Below are 22,437 nucleotides of genomic sequence, written 5' to 3'. Positions count from 1 at the left end.
TTACTCAATGATAAGCTTTCAGTTTCTAATTTGTCCTTGTCTCCTGAACTTCTTCACAATCCAACCAAACGTTTACACTCTTAATCTTCGAACCCTGTCCCTTCCTTCCCAAACGCGCCTACGTCTTGGAGGGATTAATTCATAATCCGCCCGACGGGGTGGGGTTGACAATGTGCTGCAACGGTTTGCGCTGCCACCAACTATCTCTCCATCTTTCTGAAATAGGGTCACGACCCGAAACATCGTCTGTCCATTCCCTCCATAGACGCTGCCTGACTAGCACAGTTCCTCCAGCACTTAGTGTGCACAAGATTCCGGCATCTGCAGACTCCTGTGTCTCCATCTCTTTTACTTTGCTCTCTTAACGGCACAGTTAGCAATCCGCCTTTTAGCCACTTTGTATAAAATCAAAAATTCCGATGACGGGTCACGGGGACCATGTTTGGTCTCCAGGGACGCTGCCTGATCCACGGGGAAGTCCTCGCTTTTTCTGATTTTATTCCACCCGTCTTTTCTCCCCCCTCAGAAATCTCTTCTCAGAAGCTGTGTAGGAAGGAACTGTAGATGCTGGTTTACACCGTAGCGTCCCAGAAGCTCTCGGTTTAACTTTACCTTCAGTCTTCCAATCTGACCATTTCATTGCTCACATTTTAAACAAATTTTGTTTTCAACATTAGATATTCTGAACATGTATTCGCAGCTGAGGATCACCAAATAGTCGTCAGGCCTGTGCGTGCGAAACAAAAACGTTTTTAACACTGTTTATCACAAAACCACAGTAAACTGGGCTCAAAGGGTTAGTTTCCCCAACAGCTTTCGTAGATTAATAACCACCGAAAATCGGGAACGATTAAATTAATGCAAAATAATGTTCGAAGTACGCGTGAACTTTAAACACATTTCCCAGTCGGTATGACGAAGATACAATAATACAGATGGAATGTTTGCATCAACACTTTTTTGTAGGTTAGTATGTTTTTATTTATTTTAATGGTTTGTAGGTCAACAGACCTCTGTAAATTGTCTCATGTGTGCAGGGAGTGGGTGAGAAAGTGGGGTAATATAGTGTGAACGGGTGATCGGTAGTCGGCGTGGACTCGGTGGGTCGAAAGGCCTGTTTCCATGTTGTATCTCTAAACTGAATAAAACCAAAACTAAATGAACAAACTCTTGCAAATTTTCCGGAGAGCAGGACCGAAAATTTGAAAACGTTTAACAATCTTTTCTCCGAGATCTTCGGTTTCCTCCCACACTCCAAAGACGTACAGGTATGTAGGTTAATTGGCTGGGTAAATGTAAAAATTGTCCCTAGTGGGTGTAGGATAGTGTTAATGTGCGGGGATCGCTGGGCGGCACGGACTTGGAGGGCCGAAAAGGCCTGTTTCCGGCTGTATATATATGATATATGATATGATGATACGATCCGAGCTGGTTTGTGCCCACGGTACAGTGGCCACATTGTTATTTGTTCTCATTGGTGGGGGTCGTGCGTGAATTTTCCACTTTATTTCTTCGAAGGACTGAGTGCAGACTCCGTAAGAAATCGCAAAATCCAGAACAACCTCACTGACAGGTTGCATGTTTCGAAATACGAAATAAAAAAGACAGTAGATAAAAAAACAATGCCCCCTGTCTTCCTTGTTACCAGCCTGAAATTTAAGTTGTAGAAATAATGGAACTGCAGATGCTGCTTTATTTAAAAAAAAGTCTGAAGCAGGGTCCCGACCCGAAACGGCGCCTATCCATGTTCTCCAGAGATGCTGGCTGACACGCTGAACTCCAGCACCTTGTAACTGAAAATGAATTGGAAAAGAAAAGCTCGGCGTATTTGTGGACTAAACATTTGAAGTTTCATAATATATCAAAGCACAGTGCTAACAACTGCGGGCTTTTGGGGGCTTTGCTGGGTTTTACCATGATATGTTTGCGCAAAGTTTATATTTTATTTTGCTAAATGACTGATAAGGATTGACTGTCAGTTTGACAATCACTCTGCGATCGATCGTTATGACAGCGTGCAGCACTTTACACAGCGATTCAGAGGCCCGTCATGATGAAATCGTTGACGCAAGCTCTTGGCAGCTTTCTGCAAACACAATATTCCTCAACCCTGCAATTGACAACGGCAGACCTTTCCTTTCATTCCTTTTAAATGTTTATTTTTTCATCTGTAACACGACTTTTATTCCTTTTACAACACGTGTGCTGCTTGAGTTATTTTAAAATAAATAACAGTATGTTGTTATTAATAATATGTTGTTATTAATAATAACAACACTGTTTAAAAAACATCGAACAATAAAGTAGGATCTTTTTCATTCATTATCATATCATATCATATATATACAGCCGGAAACAGGCCTTTTCGGCCCACCAAGTCCGTGCCGCCCAGCGATCCCCGTACATTAACACTATCCTACACCCACTAGGGACAATTTTTACATTTACCCAGCCAATTAACCTACATACCTGTACGTCTTTGGAGTGTGGGAGGAAACCGAAGATCTCGGAGAAAACCCACGCAGGTCACGGGAAGAACGTACAAACTCCTTACAGTACAGCACCCGTAGTCAGGATCGAACCTGAGTCTCCGGCGCTGCATTCGCTGTAAAGCAGCAACTCTACCGCTGCGCTACCGTGCCGCCGTTGTCATTTAGAACGCTGTTGTCATTTTTCCCTGACATGTTTTACAATTAGAGGCACCAATCAACAATAAACATTCTCCAGGAAACGGCCGCGGACCAATCCACTTTGCGATCTGTTACATTTGTCCTGTGTTTACATTCATTGCTCTTTGCAACATTTCAGAAATCGCGAAGGCGTGGTTAAAACGTTTGTAAATCACGTTACTCTTCGTTTGACATTACCCACGATAATGGTCCGGGGCATTGACTGTTAGATACTTTGGCAGATGGAGTTAAAATATTCCATGGCATTATTCCCGACCTTGCGAAGTGTTCAACGCAGATTACCAGGTCACGTCTATCGTCGCTGATTGAAGGTGCTTGCTGTGGGTAAATTGGCCACTACCCAATGACAACATTTCAAAAGCCGTGACACGCACTGAAATTTCACCAGATGTAAAAGGTGTTTATATAAATGGAGGATAGTTCGTTCTCGCCATTTAAAAAAAAAGACTCCTAGAGCTAGTTTTCTTTTTTTTTTTTAAAGCAAACACACAATTGACATTTGACCACTTCCAAATGAAATTCAGAGGATACATTTGGGAACTGTAGATGCTGGAAACTGGAGCAATAACAAAATAAAGTGCTGGAAGAAGTCAGCGGGTCACAGAGTCATACTGCACGGCAACAGGCTCTTCGGCCCATCTTGCCCACACCGACCAAAACCCCCCAAACACCCAAACCCCCCTAACAAAACTAGTCTCCCCTACCCGTGCTTGGCCCTATATATGTATATATAATCCCTCTACAGCTTGTACCTATACAAGTGTGCATCTGTGGAGGAAACAGCCATGGAATGACTTGGGTCATGCTGAGAAATAGACCGTCCCTTCCCTCCACAGACGCTGCCCGCCCGCTCAGTTGCTCCACCACTCGATGCTTTGCTGAGAAGATATTTGTCTCTGGTCCTGTCAGATGTGGGGAAGGTTCTCTCACCCGGCAGGACGCGTTTGCAGCTTTATTTCACCGAGAGAAATCATTTCAAACCGGCTGCAAAGAAAGGATGGAACTCCAGCTGTCGCTCCCGCCGGCCACGGCACGGGCAGCCGCGGGGTCCGAGCCCACTGCGCGGGATGGCGGGCAGGGACGCGCCCGGCGGGAGCGAGCGAGCGGTGGGGGTTTGATGGGCACGCGCTCGCCGGTCGTTGTGTGTGTGTGTGAGGGGGGGTCCATGAGTGGGGCGCGCGCAGGTCGGAGGGGGGGGGGAGGCTGGGTAAGCGGGGCGCGCGCACACCCGGCGGGAGGGAGTGAGTGGGATGCGCGCTCTCGCGGGCTGGCGGGAGGGAGGGAGCCGGGCACGCTCTCGCCCTCGCCGAGGGCGATTGGGCGGGAGCGGCTGACGCACGCGCGCCGAGTGGCGGTTGGGGGCAACGCGCGCGGAGAGTGGTGGTGGTGGTGGTGGGGATCCGCGGAGCGCGAGGTGTGTGTGTGGAGGCGCGCGCCCCGAGCCCCAGACAGCGAGCGTCCGTGTCATCCCCCCTCCCCCCCTCACACGGCCCGGCCCCGGGGGGAGAGGGAGGGAGTGTCTGTGTGTTACCCCTCCCCTCACACGGCCCAGCCCTGGGAGAGGGAGTGTCTGTGTTACCCCCTCCCATCACACCGCCCGGCCCGAAGAGGCAGACAGGGAGGGTGGGAGGGAGTGGGGGCGGCAGCGAGGAGGAGGAGGAGGAGGCGGGGCCCTTCCACACTCTCTCAGTGACAGCGAGGGAGGGGGAGGTGGAAGACACCCGAGTGCGCAATAGGCAACGAGAGCCCTCCAACATGGCGATGAGGGAGGAGGGGGAGTTGGCGGCGGGCAAGCGGCCGGAGGAGAGCGGCCGCAACGGCTATGTGAAGAGCTGCGTGAGCCCGCTGCGGCCGGACGGCGGGCTGTCGGTGTGCCGCTGGTGCAGCTGGCAGCGCCTGGGCTTGGCGCGCCGCGGGCTGCCGGCCGCCGGCTGCCGCTGCCGCTGGGGCTGGGGCTGGCTTGGGCTGGGCGGCGGCGGCGGGGCCCTGGCGCTGCTGTTACTCTCCGTGCTAGCCCGCCGCTGCCCCGACGCCCAACTCGTCTGGTTGTCGCTACACAGCCTGCAGGCGGCCTGCGCCGCCGCCTTCCACTCGCTCAGCCCGCTCTTCAGCATCTGCTGCGCCTTCTTCTGGCTCACGTTCTACCTGAGGAAGAGCCGGAGGGACAGCAGCACGGCGTGGCTGCTGGCACTGCCACCATGTTGCTACCTCGGGGACTTTGTGGTGGTGCAGGTGGTGCTGGGCGAGGAGCGGCTGTTTCTCTGCAGGTTGCTGGCCCCGGCCGCCGTGCTGGGCTGCGTGGGATTGTTGACACTACTCTCCACTCTAAAAGTGAAGCAGAGCGTCCTGATCCTGCTCTTCTCCAGCGTGGTCCGCCTGGCCTCCATCACCAGCCTGCTCGCCCTGCCCGCTGCCCTGCGACCTCTCTTGGCCTGTGGCGTCGGCATGCTGGGCGCCGCGGTGGCCGTCTACTTCGATCACTTGTTTCCTCGGGAAACCCGTCGCAAGACTGCCTCAGAGGAGAAGATACCGGTGATCAAACCCCGCAGGAGGTCGAGCTGTGCCTCTTTGGGAGAAACATCAACCAACTATTACGGTGGTAACAAGATGCCCCGGAGGACGTCTCTGCCTTGCATATCGAGAGAGCAGGTAACATTTTGCACAAGTCAACGTTTTGTTTGAAAGACCTGTATGATTTTCAGTTTGAAAACATTGTAAATGTTGGCGCTGCATTTGTAAACATCTCATAAACAGCAGCAATTAGAGGCCGTGCTGTCTCAAGTTCATCGCCAAGAGTTCCTGTTAGTTCATTTATCTTGCAAACATGTTTGGTGATACAGCTGTTGGTTATGGTTGCACTTTAATTGCTCGGCCGTGTACGAGAAGCATTAACGCTTTTGTGGATCATCTTGTTCAGGAATGACTTTTTTAAATGACAGCAGTTTATTATTTTTTCCTAAAGCGTATTGTTATTAAGATCGACGGTATTAAAGATTCCATTAATTTTTTAAAAGCATAGAAGTAAACGAAATCGAACTTTTCTGACAGGTCCCGAGCATGAAAACGTATTGTTTAAACGAATCCAGACAATTTGCACAGAACTCTTGCAATTTGTTGCAAATCCCATCCATTATGATTGTGAAAACGTATTCAGTTTCCACAATAACATTGCCTACTTGTGGCAACTGCTTCAACTTCTATGTTAATATTTTTTTTCTTTGATGTACTACAAAATGTGTTGTCTAAATTTCACGTTGGATATGTCCTATGGCCCAAAGCTAACATTGTAGAGCAAAATGTAGGTCTTTTTGAACATTTAGGATCAAATTAGTTTGAAGAAAAGGAGAATGGAAGGTATTAGTTACAATTTTTTAGAAAATCTTTGCTTCTTTACTCAAATATATGATAAATTACATCTTTATGTTCATAAGATTCATTTGATTAAGACTTGGGCTTTGAAATTGATGAACCAAGCAATTGAAATATCTTTTGTACAAATCTCATCTTGTTTGTGCCACCATGGCTGTAAAGTGCCAAGTGTTTCTAAGTTAACATTATTGTCAGTTTACTGTTAGCGCATGTGTTAATTTAGACATAATTTTTAACACAATGTGTTCATTTAGATTTAAAATAGCTTTGGTAGATCCACACTGTAACTTAAAGGTATAATAAAAAAGACTATTTGATTGGGGTGTTATGGTAGTTTTGTGGTGAAACTTGTAGTTTTGTATCAATTGTCATGAACCAGAGTTTTAGAAACAAAAGCACTCTATCCACATCAGATGTAAAATGAGGTTTATGATATTTTGTTTTGTGATTAGTGTTGGGGATCATTAATGCAAAAATTGTTGAGGAGAAGACTGTTTGTCCAATTGTAACATGTCAGCTGAAAATGGCGCAGTGGTGTTGTTTTGTACTTCATTCTCCTTGTACTTATCCTGCTACTCTTTACAGTACAGTACAGAAGTACAGAACTTTATTGGTACCTCTGCCTTTTTGGGCAATGCTTCCAGACCTCCACAATTCTTGGGTGAAATTTCTCCCCCTCCATTTTCCCACAAAGTAATAGACTGTATCCCCATGTTTTATCTTCTGTTAAATCGCCCTTTAGTCTCCATTGTTTCAAAGAAAATAACCGGAGCCGAGGCACTTTCTTACATTGGCAAAATCGTCAAAAGTTTTGTTAAAGCTTTGGCAGCCTTTCTGCAATCTGGTGACCAGAATAGTACACAGAACCTGAACCATGAGCAGAATTAGTGTTTTGTACTGTTCTTACCCTAATGCTCTGTATTTTGTACCGAATTCTATTTGCCACGTTTTGTGTCCACCTGGGCAGTTGATGGATATTTTTCTGTAGTCTCACATTTTCTTGGGCACTTTCAATCACACTACCAATCAGCCGAATCTTGTCCCCGTATTTAAAAGCACGAAACACTGCAGAATTTAACTGCAGAAAGTAAGGTTCTGCAGAGTTTCAAATTCACTGAAATCACTGTTCACCACTGTGCTTTGCTTTATTGCACTCGGTCAATTTTAATCAAACTTTGGATTCCAAGAGTTTATACCTTGTACGATTAATCTGCTACATAGAATAAATGAGAATACTGAAAATACCGAGCAGTTGTGGCAGAATCTGTGGAGAAAGAATTAAAGTTTCAGGTCGGTGACACTTCTTCAGAACTGCCTTGCCAGATCTCATCAAATGTCTGGCTAAAATCTATATATACAGCTCCTAATATTCTACTTTCTTCAAACCTCATTGCTTGCACCTCCATGTTTGATCATGTTAGTTAGATATGACCATAACAAATCCACGTTGCCTTGTTGTTTAACCTACTTCTTTGTCTATAAATGGTAATTTATGCCCCTAGAATATTTGTCCAGCAAGTTTCCCACAGCAATATTTGGCGTATTAGCCTGTAGTTATTAAATTCCAAATGGCTAGCACCTGTAAATTTATAAGTGGTTCCTTTCTATTTCCTTGGAAAACATTTTATTCAGTGATTTATCCACTTTTAAAGTACCTTTTGAATTATTTGTAAAGATAAAGATTTGTAAAGATAAAGATTATTTGTAAACGAAGAAGAAACATCTTCATCCTGTGTCGTTATCATTCTTGTCTGACACTGAGACAGCTGCGAAGTATTCATGTAAAATTACATACACATCATCTAAATTGAACCTTGGGTTACAGTTTTGGGTTTCCAATTTCCTTTATCATTGTTATCCTTCCCTGTGTACATGTATAACATATGCTGGGGTTTTCTTTGATACACAGCTAGTGTGCCATTTCTGTCTTCAGCATTTCTTTTCTAAGTTTCATCCTGCATCTTTAAATATTCCTCCCAGCCATGCCTCATTTTAGAACTTTCTCGCTTCTGCCTTTATTCTTTTTCATAACTAAAACTAACTGAATTATCACTGTCTTCAAAATGCTCATTCCTTACACCCAGTACCATTCCTTGTCTCATATGGATTGCTTCCACAATCTAACTGCATCCTCCATTCATCACCTTTGTTACAAAGACTTCTTGCATTTTAAATGTAAACAATTAAGCTCTTCCAAACGACTTGTTTTTTTTCATCCTTTGTTCAACTTACTTAGTTGGGTTAAACCCATTCACAATGGTAACTCTTTACTTTCTTTTCTAAGAGATACCATTCTCTTCTCTATATTTGCTCTTTGTAATAATTGACTTTTTAATCCCCAAACGCCCTGAAGCTGCTCTGTGACATTCTTGACTCAGGTGTTGGAACGAAAAAAAACTACAAAGACTCATGTCTTTGCCCACGGAAATATCTGTCTTCCCCCAAACCATTGAAATGCCCAACATTGTAGCTCTGTCCTTGCTACCCCTACTTTGTGCTGCATCGTCAATTAGGAACATCAGAATTGGCCTGGTTGGACTCCCTAATGAAGTGTCACCTTCTGCTGTATTCAGTGATGTATACCTGTTACTGAGCATTTTACTGTTGGAGGATTTCTGCATTATGTGCCCAATCTTTATTGTTTTAGCAAGAAAGAAAAATGCTGTGATACTTGCCCATCAGGCGCAAATGTGGAAGGATTATGACCTCTTCCCAATGTTGCACATGGTAGGTTGCTCTGTGTCACCGCCTCCTTTTGCCTACTGCACTGAATTCTCTCATTCATCAAATTTTTGCATTCTATTTATACAGTACTCTGGCCTCTCTCGATGAGAGCCTTGGTTAGAGGCGAGTAATCAGGATTTAAGGTTTAAACATTTTTTATCTCATTGCTTAGATTTTATGCATAAGCAATTACATTTAATGGAATTATGAGGCTTGCTCTGGAATAAAATAAACATATCAACATGAATGATATTGATTGGATAACTCATGGCTGCAGTGAGTTTTAATCTTATAATTTGAGATAAATATGTTATGGACATGTTGCTGGATGATGTGTTCTGTTAACATTTATTTGTTGATCACCCTTTCTCACTTTAAATTATTTCTTCCATATATTCCCTTTTTCCATTTTGCTTTTATAAGATACATTCATTTGACACTTGGCTTTATGTGTATCGTATTTCCATTTGTCCACAATAATTAAGCTTTCAGCTGTTATGGTTTTGCCTAAACTTTAGAACTCTGTGCTCGAGACCTTCCCATTTAAAAAAAATTCTTAACATCTATCTCCAGCCAAACTTTTAAGTAAGCTTTCTTTTCCTCACTTGGCATGTATTTTCTTTTTGTCTGTTACAATATTTTTCACAAAGATGTGACTATTAAATTCTGATATTGCAGGTTAGTGAATCTGAGCCACTCAAGTGTCTGCCATAACTAATTTGCAGTCATTTGTTTGGAGATATGCAAAAGCAGACTCACTGACAAGCATTTCTGCCTTTTTTTTTGTGGATAAATAAAAACTTCGCATCTTTCTTCAATTTAACTGTTGCAGGGAATAACTTTGCTTGCAAATGATGCCCACTTATTTTGGGACAGTTTAGGGCTAAACAGAAGAGTAACAATGGGCATGTAGCTGCCAGAACCTTTTAGAAGGAATTACTTTGGCATTTGTCATATGTCTGGTGAAGCTGCTGTCGTTGATTGATAAATACAGGTTTTCGCACTTGGTTTCTTAAGGCCAAATTTAAATAGTGGATCAAAATTGATTGGTAATGGGAATGAAATGATGCTCTGTTAATGAATTCATGCGGCTGAAGTAAATGACATGCGGCTGAAGTAAGTGACATTTTGATTTCATTTTAATTCTGCTGTCCTGAAAACCAAGTCGGAACTTGTATCTCTGGCGGTATGCATTTTTTGCCCGATTGAAGAGGGGATGACCAGGGTGAAAAAGTCCTTGACCATGTTGGCTGTTTGGTGGGGAGGTTGGTCTGTGTGATGGACATGGCTACATGCACAACCCTCTGCAATATTTTGTGGTCTAGGGCAGAGCTGTTCCCAAACCAAATTGCATTCACGTGATGCATCCTGATAATATGCTTTCTATGTTGCATCTGTAGAAGTTGGTAAGATTTATTGGAGACATGCCAAACTGCTTTAGTCTTTTGAGGATGTAAAGGATGTGTGCTTTTTATTTGGCCATTGCTTCAATGTGGTTTGGTTCAGGACAAATTGTTGGTGATATTTACACCTAGGAATATGAAGCTCCCAACCAGCCCTGACCAGAATAAGACGAGGTAAAATCAGTGTCCCTCAATGCGTAGAGTACTTTCTCTCATTGAAGTGAGGATTGAGCATTTTGATTAATATTTTGGCAGGAGTATCTAAATATTATGGAGTAATTCACAGATTCAAAAGCATTTCATCAAATTGCATGAGCATTGTTCATTATTTTTAAATTATTTGATTGCCATTTGCTACAATACAAATATCTGTGCTCAATATAACAAACATATAACAACTACAGCATGGAAACAGGCCTGTCCGGCCCTACCAGTCCACGCCGACCATTCTCCCTGACCTAGTCTCATCTACCTGCACTCAGACCATAACCCTCCAATCCCCTCCTATCCATATACCTATCCAATTTACTCTTAAATAATAAAATCGAGCCAGCCTCCACCACTTCCACCGGAAGCCCATTCCATACAGCCACAACCCTCTGAGTAAAGAAGTTCCCCCTCATGTTACCCCTAAACCTTTGTCCCTCAATTCTGAAGCTATGTCCCCTTGTTGGAATCTTCCCCACTCTCGAAGGGAAAAGCCTACCCACGTCAACTCTGTCCGTCCCTCTCAAAATTTAAAAAACCTCTATCAAGTCCCCCCTCAACCTTCTACGCTCCAAAGAATAAAGACCCAACCTGTTCAACCTCTCTCTGTAGCCTAAGTGCTGAAACCCAGGCAACATTCTAGTAAATCTCCTCTGTACCCTCTCCATTTTGTCGACATCCTTCCTATAATTTGGCGACCAGAACTGCACACCATACTCCAGATTCGGCCTCACCAATGCCCTGTACAATTTCAACATTACATCCCAACTTCTATACTCGATGCTCTGATTTATAAAGGCAAGCATACCAAACGCCTTCTTCACCACCCTATCCACATGAGATTCCACCTTCAGGGAACAATGCACAGTTATTCCCAGATCCCTCTGTTCCACTGCATTCCTCAATTCCCTACCATTTACCCTGAACGTCCTATTTTGATTTGTCCTACCAAAATGCAGCACCTCACTGCCATCTTTCAGCCCACCCTTCCAAAAGGCCCAAGTCTCTCTGTAGACTTTGAAAATCTACCTCACTATCAACTACTCCACCTATCTTAGTATCATCTGCATATTTACTAATCCAATTTGCCACACCATCATCCAGATCATTAATGTAAATGACAAACAACAGTGGACCCAACACTGATCCTTGGGGCACTCCACTAGACACTGGCCTCCAACCTGACGTACAATTGTCAACCGTTACCCTCTGGTATCTCCCATTCAGCCATTGTTGAATCCATCTTGCAACCTCACTATTAATACCCAACGATTTAACCTTCTTAATCAACCTTCCATGTGGAACCTTGTCAAATGCCTTACTGAAGTCCATATAGACAACATCCACAGCCTTGCCCTTATCAATTTCCCTGGTAACCTCTTCAAAAAATTCAAGAAGATTAGTCAAACATGACCTTCCAGGCACAAATCCATGTTGACTGTTTCTAATCAGGCCTTGATTATCCAAATAATTATATATATTGTCCCTAAGTATCTTTTCCATTAATTTTCCCACCACAGACGTCAAACTAATAGGTCTATAATTGCTAGTTTTACTTTTAGAACCTTTTTTAAACAAAGGCACAACATGCGCAATGCGCCAATCTTCCGGCACCATCCCTGTTTCTAATGACGTTTGAAATATTTCCGTCATAGCCCCTGCTATTTCTGCACTAACTTCCCTCAATGTCCTAGGGAATATCCTATCAGGACCTGGAGACTTATCCACTTTTATATTCTTCAAAAGTGTCCGTACCTCCTCTTCTTTAATCCTCCTAATTTCCATCACTACTCTACTTGTTTCGCTTACCTCACATAATTCAATATCCTTCTCCTCGGTAAATACTGAAGAAAAGAAATTGTTTAATATCTCCCCCATTTCTTCCGGCTCAGCACATAGCTGTCCACTCTGACTCTCTAATGGACCAATTTTATCCCTCACTATCCTTTTGCTATTGACATATCTGTAGAACCCCTTGGGGTTTACTTTTACATTACTTGCCAAAGCAGCCTCATATCTTTTTTTCGCTTTTCTAATTTCCTTTTTAAGATTCCTTTTACATTCTTTATATTCCTCAAGAACCTCATTTACTCCCTGCCGCTTATATTTATTGTATATCTCCCTCTTTTTCCGAACCAAGTGTCCAATTTCCCTGGAAAACCACGGCTCTTTCAAATTATTATTCTTTCCTTTCCACCGAACAGGGACATAAAGACTCTGTACTCTCAAAATTTCACCTTTAAATATCCTCCATTTCTCTATTATATCCTTTTCATAAAACAACAATTTCCATTTCACTCCTTTTAAATCCTTTCTCATCTCCTCAAAATTAGCCTTTCTCCAATCCAAAATCTCAACCCTTGGTCCAGATTTGACCTTCTCCATAATGATATTGAAACTAATGGCATTATGATCACTAGACCCAAAGTGCTCCTCAACACATACCTCCGTCACCTGACCCATCTCATTTCCTAACAGGAGGTCCAACACTGCCCCTTCTCTGGTAGGCACCTCTACGTATTGCTGCAAAAAACTATCCTGCACACATTTTACAAACTCCAAACCATCCAGCCCTTTAACAGAATGTGATTCCCAGTCTATATACGGAAAATTGAAATCACCCACAATCACCACTCTGTGCTTACTACTAATATCTGCTATCTCCTTACATATTTGCTCTTCCAATTCTCGTTCCCTATTTGGCGGTCTATAATACACCCCTATAAGTGTTGCTAAACCTTTCTCATTTCTGAGTTCCACCCAAACAGCCTCCTTAATCGAGCCTTCTAGTCTGTCCTGCCAAAGCACTGCTGTGATATCCTCCCTGACAAGCAATGCAACACCCCCACCTCTTGCCCCTCCGATTCTATCACATCTGAAACAATGAAATCCTGGAATATTTAATTGCCAATCGCAACCCTCCTGCAACCATGTTTCACTGATCGCCACAACATCATACTTCCAGATGTCAATCCAGGCTCTAAGCTCATCCACCTTTCTTACAATGCTCCTAGCATTAAAATATACACATTTAAGGGACCCATCATTTCTTATTCTCAGTTTATTTCTTTTCCCTTCTTTCTCTCCTACATATTGGGTCTGAGTGTTACCCTTTTCTGCCTCCTGCCTCACACACTGCCTATTAGCTATCTGTGTTTGAGTCCCTCCCCCCAACCGTACTAGTTTAAAGTCTCCGCAGTTATTTTAGCAAATCTCCCCGCCAGGATATTGGTTCCCCTCGGGTTCAGATGCAACCCGTCCTTTTTGTACAGGTCATACTTCCCCCAGAAGAGGTCCCAATGATCCAGAAACTTGAAACCCTGCTCCCTGCACCAGTTCCTCAGCCACGTATTTATCCTCCACCTCACTCCATTCCTATTCTCACTATCGCGTGGCACAGGCAGTAAGCCTGAGATTATTACTTTGGAAGTCCTTTTTTTTAACTCTCTTCCTAGCCCCCTGAATTCTCCTTTCAGGACCTCTTCCCTTATCCTACCTATATTGTTGGTACCTATATGTACCACGACCTCTGGCTCCTCTCCCTCCCCTTTCAGGATATCCTGGACACGCTCAGACACATCCCGGACACCGGCACCAGGGAGGCAAACCACCATCCGGGTCTCCCGACTGCGTCCACAGAAACGCCGATCTGACCCCCTCACTATAGAGTCCCCTATTACTACTGCTCTCCTCTTCCTTTCCCTACCCTTCTGAGCAACAGGGCCGGACTCCTTGCCAGAGGCCCGGGCACTGTCGTTGCCCCCAGGTAGGCTGTCCCCCCCAACAGTACTTAAACAGGAGTACTTATTTCCAAGGGGTACAGCCACCGGGGTACTCCCTAGTCCCTGCCTCTGTTCCTTGCCCCCCCTAACAGTGACCCACTTGTCTACCTCCCGTGGTCTAGGAGTGACCACCTCCCTGTAACTCCTATCTATAACCTCCTCACTCTCCCTGATCAGATGGAGGTCATCAATCTGCCGCTCCAGGTTCCTAATACGGTCCCTTAGGAGCCCCATCTCGTCACACCTGGCGCAGATGTGGATGTCTGGAAGACTATCAGACTCCCAGATTCCCCACATCTGACACCCAGATGAAGCTTCTCTTTTTATATGGTAATGTTTAAAAAATTTTGTGCATGTAGCTACAAAAGCAAATGTTTAAGCAACTATTGATAGAAGAAAATCTCTGTTTTGTTTTTCATCCATTCCAGAGAAGTGTTCGGAACGGCACATTTTGGCAAATCCTGAGCACAATTTGCTCAGCCCTGATTTCTCTTTAAATGGTTTGAGAAGTCATTTTAGAAGGCAGTTAAGAAATATATAAGGGTCACAGTTTGTGTACATTTCTTACCCTAAGGAACATTAATGTACCAAATGGGTTTACAAGAGTCCGAATACTCTATGGCCACTAGTAATTATACTGTCTTTTTGTTTCAATTATTTAATTCATTGAATTAAAATTCCATAGCTACTATGTTGGGATTGAAAAGTCTCCAGATGATTAACCAGGCCTCTGGATTACTGGTCTAATAACTGAGTCACTGTGCTTTTACTCCATGCTGCAGATTGAATTGCTTCTTTTGATTTTGTAAAAATTCATGAGAATGTACTCATGAGGTACAATTTCATCAGTGTTGGTTCACCTAATTGGTGCTTTTTTCGGTGGTATTCTGCATTGTTTGAGTGATAACTTGTTGATGCTTCATTTTTAAAGTGTTAGAGTTTAATTTTTATTTTGTTGATGTTATGTTCATTTCATCGTTCTTTGTCATCAATGAGCCAGCTGATGAAAACATTCCGTGCAAGCAGATAAAGAGATGGATTCAAGTTCAGAAATTGCATTGCATGCTTTATTAATTTGTATAATAACTCATTAATTTATAGTGAGGAATAGATATGACATGGGTTGTGAATAGTGACAAATTGCGTAACTTATTTTGCAAAAACTGTTTGCATTATTGTCAAAAATTTACTGTATTTGCACTGTAAAGCAGACTCAAAATTGTAGTCATCACAGTCCCAAGATGCTGTAAATGGGGCAGGTTGTTTCCTGCCCTTCGTCCTTGAAACCAGATAGCAATTGATGATAACAATTCTATGTACCGTGGAAACAATTCTATGTACCTAACATCTACGTTTAACTGATCACTGCATTTTAGATAAAATATTGCATTGAGGACGAGTATAACTAATAGACTGCAACATCAACTTGTATTTAAATAGGATAACATATTTTTTAAAATATAAATATCTTTCCAGGTTATAAAATTATGGGGAAATAGCAACATTAATTGAAACAAGAACACCTCCCCAGAATATCTGTTCTAATGTACATTGAAAGTAGTAATCAGTTTGAAATGAACAGGACAGCATTACAAACAGACAGGTTGTCTGCTCACATGACCATGACTCGATCTCGTTGTCACCCAAATGTAAGAAAGTGGGACATGTTAAATGGCCGACATCAAAGGAGAAATCTTCAACTTAAAATAAACACAAAAGTGCTGTAGTAACTCAGTGGATCAGACAGCATCTGTAGAAGACATGGATCGGCGACATGTCTTCCAGAGATGTTGTCCGAACCCCCACTGAGCTACTCCAGATCTTATTTTTGTAAACCAGCATCTGCAGTACCTTGTGCCTCATCTTCAGCTTAAGGTATTTCACACCATTGAGATAGAGATGAAGGAAGCTTCCAGGCCAGACATATTTTGGCAGGGCACACCTTGTAAGAGGATAGGCATACTTGTCTATCTATCCATAATTGCAGTATTTTTGTGCTTGTGAGTTACCCTCACAACACTAATTTTGGGCATCTGGGTTCTCTGTCAGTGGAAGAGTAGATCATCCATATGATTCACTTTGTCCCAGCAAAGGTTTTTGAATATTTAGAAGCGACTTTGCATACATAAGGCTCTCATTGTAATATGTAATTCTGCAATGTTATTTGTCTACACACTATGTCTTAAAGCTTGGTAGATAATTATAACCGTTGAAACAGTAGTTAATTCTTTATTGTTGTGAGAGGCTTCAATGGAATGCGTTTCTCTTGATTAAAAAATACTTTTATGTTAACCAGCATTTCAGCCTCTTGAGTGTGTTAATTCAAAAGATGACAACACCAGGCACTTTATCAGAGTGCTTATCAAACTAAATATGTACAAAGAAAAAAGTGAGACAAATGCCGGACAAAAGGTAATTTTTAAAGTGAACTAGGGAGGGAAAGAGACGGGTTCAGAAATTATTTTTTGGAACACTGGGCCTTGGGGCCAGAGGGAAATGCAGTATATCTAAATATCCAGGAGGAGAACTTAACTTTTCAGGGATGTGTATGGAGCTAAAGTTCTGAATGGTGGGTATTTGAGGATTGTAGAACTGGAGATTGTTACTGAGCTGGAGTTGAAGCCAATTGAATAGAATCTCTGTCAAAACATGGATAAGGATTTTAAAATGGAGGCATCGATTGGAGGCAATGTCAATTATGAAGGACAAGGTTGAAAGTGAATGAGTCTTCATTACAAAATAGAAGACAAGAAGCATAATTTGGGGTTAACTAAATTTAGATGATGCACTATGTGTGACAAACCAGGATGTGTTTGGAAGAGCCAATAGAGTGTGCAAATTGCTTAACTGCATGTGAATGATGCTAATTAATAAGTAGCTGGAAACTTGTTTGGAAAGGTTGTCAAAGTTAGATTTGTTGCTAAACTACTGGAAAATATAGTTTTGCCTGCTGCTCCTCAATTTAATAGCATAAATTATTGAAAATAGTTACTGATATGAATAACCAGTTCGTATGTTTTTGTTGATGGTTGAGCAAGGAATATTGGACTAAACTGAAAATCTTGATTTCACTTATGTTAACTTCTATTTTTTAATTACAGTTAAAACAACACAACTGCTTCTAAGGCATGTGTGCAGGAAGGAACTGCAGATGCTGGTTTGCACTGAAGATAGACATAATGCTGGAGTAACTCAGCGGGACAGGCAGCATCTCTGGATAATCTGGATCCAGAGACGTTACCTGCCCCGCTGTGCTTTTAAGACATTATCCTCAGTCAATACAGTACTTCAATAGTGTTCAGTGCTAAACTGCTGGCTTAGATCCCGTATTCTGCTATCACCTTGAACTTTGTCTTCTGACTTGAGGTTCTATTGCTATTTGCTATCTAGCTAAATGAGCTCACAATGGACTATAAAATACTATTTCTGATAAATGCGTATGAATGCTTAACTTTTTTTCATCAGAAATGTTGTTGCTTTTAGGTAAGAAGCATTGATCTGTTTAAACTGTGTAAAATCTTTGTAACGATTATACAGTTTATTGTTCCCAGAAACCATTAAGCCTTGAGGCATATTTAATCATCTTCTGCATTAACAATCACTCAGGATGGAGAGTGATATGAAGCGGTAATGAAATATCAGATTTAGTCAAAGAGTCATACAGCATGGAAATGGGCCCTCTGGCTCAACTCGTCCATGCCTAATAAGATGCCCCATCTAAGCAAGTCCCGTTTGCCTGCATTTAGCCCATATCCCTCTAACCGTTTTCTATCTATGTATTTGTCCAAGTGTCTTTTAAATAATGTTATGGTACCTGCCTTTAACTTCATCTGGCAGCTCGTTCCAGATGCCTACCATCCTCCATGTGAAAAAGATGCCTAATACTCTGTGTGGCCTCACCGACCTGTACTCAGTAACCTGACTGATGAAGGCCAATCTACCAAAGGCCTTCTAGACCACCTTATCGACCATTGCCAAAACACACAGTGCATCGTTCACTTTCGGGCAACTATGTACCTATACTCCTAGATCTTGCTGCTCTACAACACTCCCTACCATTCACTGTGAAGGTCCTACCCTGATTTGACCTCAAAATGCAACATCTCGCACTTATCTGCATTAAACTCCTTTAGCAATTCCTCAGCCCTCTCACCCAGCTCATGTGCCTGCTGTCATTTTTGCTAACCATCGTTACGATCTATGATCGTACGCACTTTATTATCATCTGCAAAGTTACGTTGTATGTAAGTTTGCCTTGTACGTTCTCATCCAAATTGTTGATATAAACCACATACAGGCACACCACCACAAGCCTCCAGTCTGAAAAACTGCCTTCCATCATCACCCTCTCTTCCTTTCATGAAGCCCATTCTGTATCCAGTTAGCTAGCTCTCCCTGGATCCCCTGTGATCTACCTTCCAGAGCAGCCTAACATGCAGAACCTTATCAAAGGCCTTGCTGAAATCGATATAGACAGCGCCTACGGCTTTGCCCTCGTCAACCTTTGGTTACCTCTTAAAGAAATTCAATTAAATTCATATGACGTGATCTCCCATGTACAAACCATGCTGACTATCCCTAATCAGCTCCTGTTTATTCAAATGTGTGTATATTTTATCCTTTCAGAACCGTCTCCAGGAACTTGCCTACCACAGACGTTAGGCCTACTGCTCTGTAGTTCCCAGGCTTTTCCTTGCAGCCCTACTCAGTGGCATAACATTAGCCTCCTTCCAGTCATCGCCTGTGTCAAACGATGATTCATGGAGCTCGGTATGGGCTCTTGCAATTTCTTCTCTAGCTTCCCACAGCATCTGATCAGGCCCGGGAGATTTATCTACCTTCATAGGACGTCCAGTACTTTATCGACCGTAATAAGGATTGTCCTCAGGACATCTGTTGATTGTTCCAAGTTCCCCATCCTTCATCCTAGTTTCCTTGGAAAAACAGCAATCCGTATCACACTAATTTATTTGAAGCAGCTAGAAATCACATTGCAATAATTTCTCATTTGCTCAAGGCTGCAGACTGGAAGGGTAGGTCCATGAGGATTATCTTGCAGGTTGTCTAATATGTGCAATTAACGTGATGTGTCAAAAAAATCAGTTCAGAATTATAATTTTTAGTATGTCGTTTTTTTGTAACTTTATGTAGCATTAGCATGTTAGGCCTTAAGATCATACATCACAGAAACAGGCCTTTAAGCTCAACTTGCTCGTGCTGTCCAAAATATCCCATCTGAAGTGTTCCCATACACTTGTGTTTGGCTCATAACCCTCTAAATCTTTCCTTTTCATGTACCCCGTCCACATGTGTTTTAAAAGTTGTCATTGTACCTGCCTCAATTACTTCCTCTGGCGACTCGTTGGATGAATTACTCTGGCAACTCGTTGGATCGTTCTGCGATAGTTAACAAGAATAAGAAAGTTATTGAAGCACTGAGTTTTGCATTTTGTTTTTTGTTATTTTGTGAACGAGACAGTAGGAAAAATTGTGTGATTGCCCAATAATGGTTCATCGTCCCTCATTGATAGCAAAAACAGAATGCTGGAAAACTCAGCAGGTCAATCAGCCCCTGTGGAGAGAAAAAGTGGCAAATTCAAGTTTCGGGATGAGTCCATGCCTCAGCATCACAGGTAACAGGAAAGAATGTGTAGGAAAGAACTGCAGATGCTGGTTTAAATCGAAGGTAGACAAAATGCTGGAGCAACTCAGTGGGACAGGCAGCATGTCTGGAGAGAAGGAATGGGTGATGCTTCGGGTCGAGACCTTTCTTCATTACGAACAGGAAAGAATACTATTTTATAGTAGTCCGAAATAGGGTGGGATAGAGGCTGGGAGGTGTTGGAAGTTGGGAAATGATAGATACAAAGGTGATGAGTGGATGATTATTAATGTAACCAAGTGGAGTAGGAGGTTGCATCAGAGGCTGGTAGGTGACAGGTGCATCCAGATGGGCAGATGTTACCAAGTCGGAGGAGGGGATGGGAGGGAGGAGTAGACTAGGTGGACAGGTTAGGGGGGGGGGCGGTTTGGGGGGAATGGACTGTGGGTGTGGGTTACCTGAAATTGAATTTTCTAATATTCATTCCACTGGGTTATGAACTATCCAAACAGAAAATGGGTTGTTGTCTTTCCAGTCTGTGTTTGGCTTCTCCATAGCAATGGAGAAGGCAGAGCTATTTTGGTTTGCGAGTGGGAAAGAGTTAAAATGATATGGAAACAGAAACTCAAAGTTGATCCTCTTTGATTGCATTTCATTTGTTCAAATCTTCACCTGAGAAGCAGGTTGAATTATAAAGTTTATTTGGTTTGCCTTGAATAGATGATGGCATGAGATGAATTGAGTGAGATTCTTCAGATTTAATGATATACGTCATATTTTACAATTTCCTCAGAATGAAACACTTCCTTTGATAAACTGCATCAACTGATAAAACAATTACCCATTGAAAATAGTCGCAAATACGTGGATGACCAACAAAAAAATTGTAGCCGTAAGAAAATTTAGAAGACGTTAATGCGTTGTAAGGAGAAGAGTAAATTAAATTTGAAAAGGTTGTTTCCCAAAATTGTGGACCAATTCAAAAGATGTGCTGACTACCTCAAATACATTTTTCATGAATTTTACTTCCAAATTACTTCTTGGATACACTTTTCCTTAAATTTGATTATAACCTCCTAAAAATAACATTTAAACACCCTTGTACTGCATGCAAAAAAGAAATTCACTGTACTTGGGTACGTGTGACAATAAAGTACCATTGAGCTTTTCTTTGTGCAGTAGTACAAAGCCACACTTAAATTCCTTGAACAAGCCCTGATTTGAATCCGATTTCATTCTCGCCTTGTTTTTTATTTGTCCTATTATGCAAAATTGAATAAATTAAGTTCATAATTGGTCACAAAGAACTTCATAACATATTGAGATTGTGAATGACAGTTATGTAAATGTCAGTTCATTCTCCAGTACATCAGAAAGTCCAATTGCTTCATGTTCCACAGCTTGTTAAAATGGTCAGAATGTAAATTATGTCTCCACGCGCCAGTCATCACAAAATGTTGTTTCCAAATGCCTTTTTATGCATGAAGCAACATGCCTTCCACTTTCCTCCAATATTGTAGGCAGGTTGGGGGCTTAGCGAGTATGATTGGTGGTGCCACTTACACTCTTTGTACATTTGATAATTTTAGAATGATCAAATTCTCCACTTTTAAAACAATATTTCTTGTAATTTCTTCACAGATAAATATTTATTTTCTATGAGGTAAACAAGACCTAAACAGGCCTTTACCTAAGGAGGCAACTTATAGGTTTTCTTAGAATAATATTTTATTTTATTGCTTATCAAAGAAGTCTTAAAGAATAGATTCAGGCGGTAACGATTTAAACTGTTGATGCATTTCATCAAGAGGAATGCTTCATTTTGGCTGAACCTAAATTTATAGCATTTTGTTTTTTTGCACTTTTAGACAATAGACAATAAACAATACATGCAGGAAAAGGCCATTCGGCCCTTCAAGCCAGCAATGTGATCATGGCTGATCATTCTCAATCCGTACCCCGTTCCTGCCTTCTCCCCATAACCACTGACTCCGCTATCCTTAAGAGCTCTATCTAGCTCTCTCTTGAATGCATTCAGAGAATTGGCCTCCACTGCCTTCTGCGGCAGTGAATTCCACAGATTTACAACTCTCTAACTGAAAAAGTTTTTCCTCATCTCCGTTCTAAATGGCCTACCCCTTATTCTTAAACTGTGGCCCCTGGTTCTGGACTCCCCCAACATTGGAAACATGTGTCCTGCCTCTAACGTGTCCAACCCCTTAATAATCTTATGTTTCGATAAGATCCCCTCTCATCCTTCTAAATTCCAGTGTATACAAGCCTAGCCGCTCCAGTCTTTCAACATATGACAGTCCCGCCATTCCGGGAATTAACCTAGTAAACCTATGCTGCACGCTCTCAATAGCAAGAATATCCTTCCTCAAATTTGGAGACCAAAACTGCACACAGTACTCCAGGTGCAGTCTCACTAGGGCCCTGTACAACTGCAGAAGGATCTCTGCTCCTATACTCAACTCCTCTTTTTATGAAGATCAACATTCCATTGGCTTTCTTCACTGCCTGCTGCACCTGCATGATTCCTTTCAGTGACTGATGCACTAGGACACCCAGATCTTGTTGTATGTCCCCTTTTCCTAACTTGACACCATTCAGATAATAATCTGCCTTCTTATTCTTACCACCAAAGTGGATAACCTCAC

The 22,437-nt window shown here is 42.3% G+C and overlaps 1 protein-coding gene across 4 annotated transcripts in view; it reads left to right on the top strand.

Annotated features, from left to right (window-relative positions):
* The first annotated feature begins 4,389 nt into the window (after nucleotides 1-4,389).
* pde3b (phosphodiesterase 3B) overlaps nucleotides 4,390-22,437 on the top strand; it is a 158,503-nt gene continuing 140,455 nt past the window's right edge. For all 4 annotated transcript variants that reach the window (XM_078414976.1, XM_078414975.1, XM_078414974.1 and 1 more), the window contains exon 1: nucleotides 4,390-5,339. In XM_078414976.1, coding sequence (XP_078271102.1) covers nucleotides 4,446-5,339 — 894 coding nt within the window. In that variant the 5' untranslated portion in view covers nucleotides 4,390-4,445. The remainder of the gene's footprint in view (nucleotides 5,340-22,437) is intronic.

The sequence above is a fragment of the Rhinoraja longicauda genome, chromosome 18 (genome assembly GCF_053455715.1).
Source record: "Rhinoraja longicauda isolate Sanriku21f chromosome 18, sRhiLon1.1, whole genome shotgun sequence".
NCBI classification, from domain to species: domain Eukaryota; kingdom Metazoa; phylum Chordata; class Chondrichthyes; order Rajiformes; family Arhynchobatidae; genus Rhinoraja; species Rhinoraja longicauda.
This window is presented reverse-complemented; position numbering and strand designations above follow the sequence as displayed.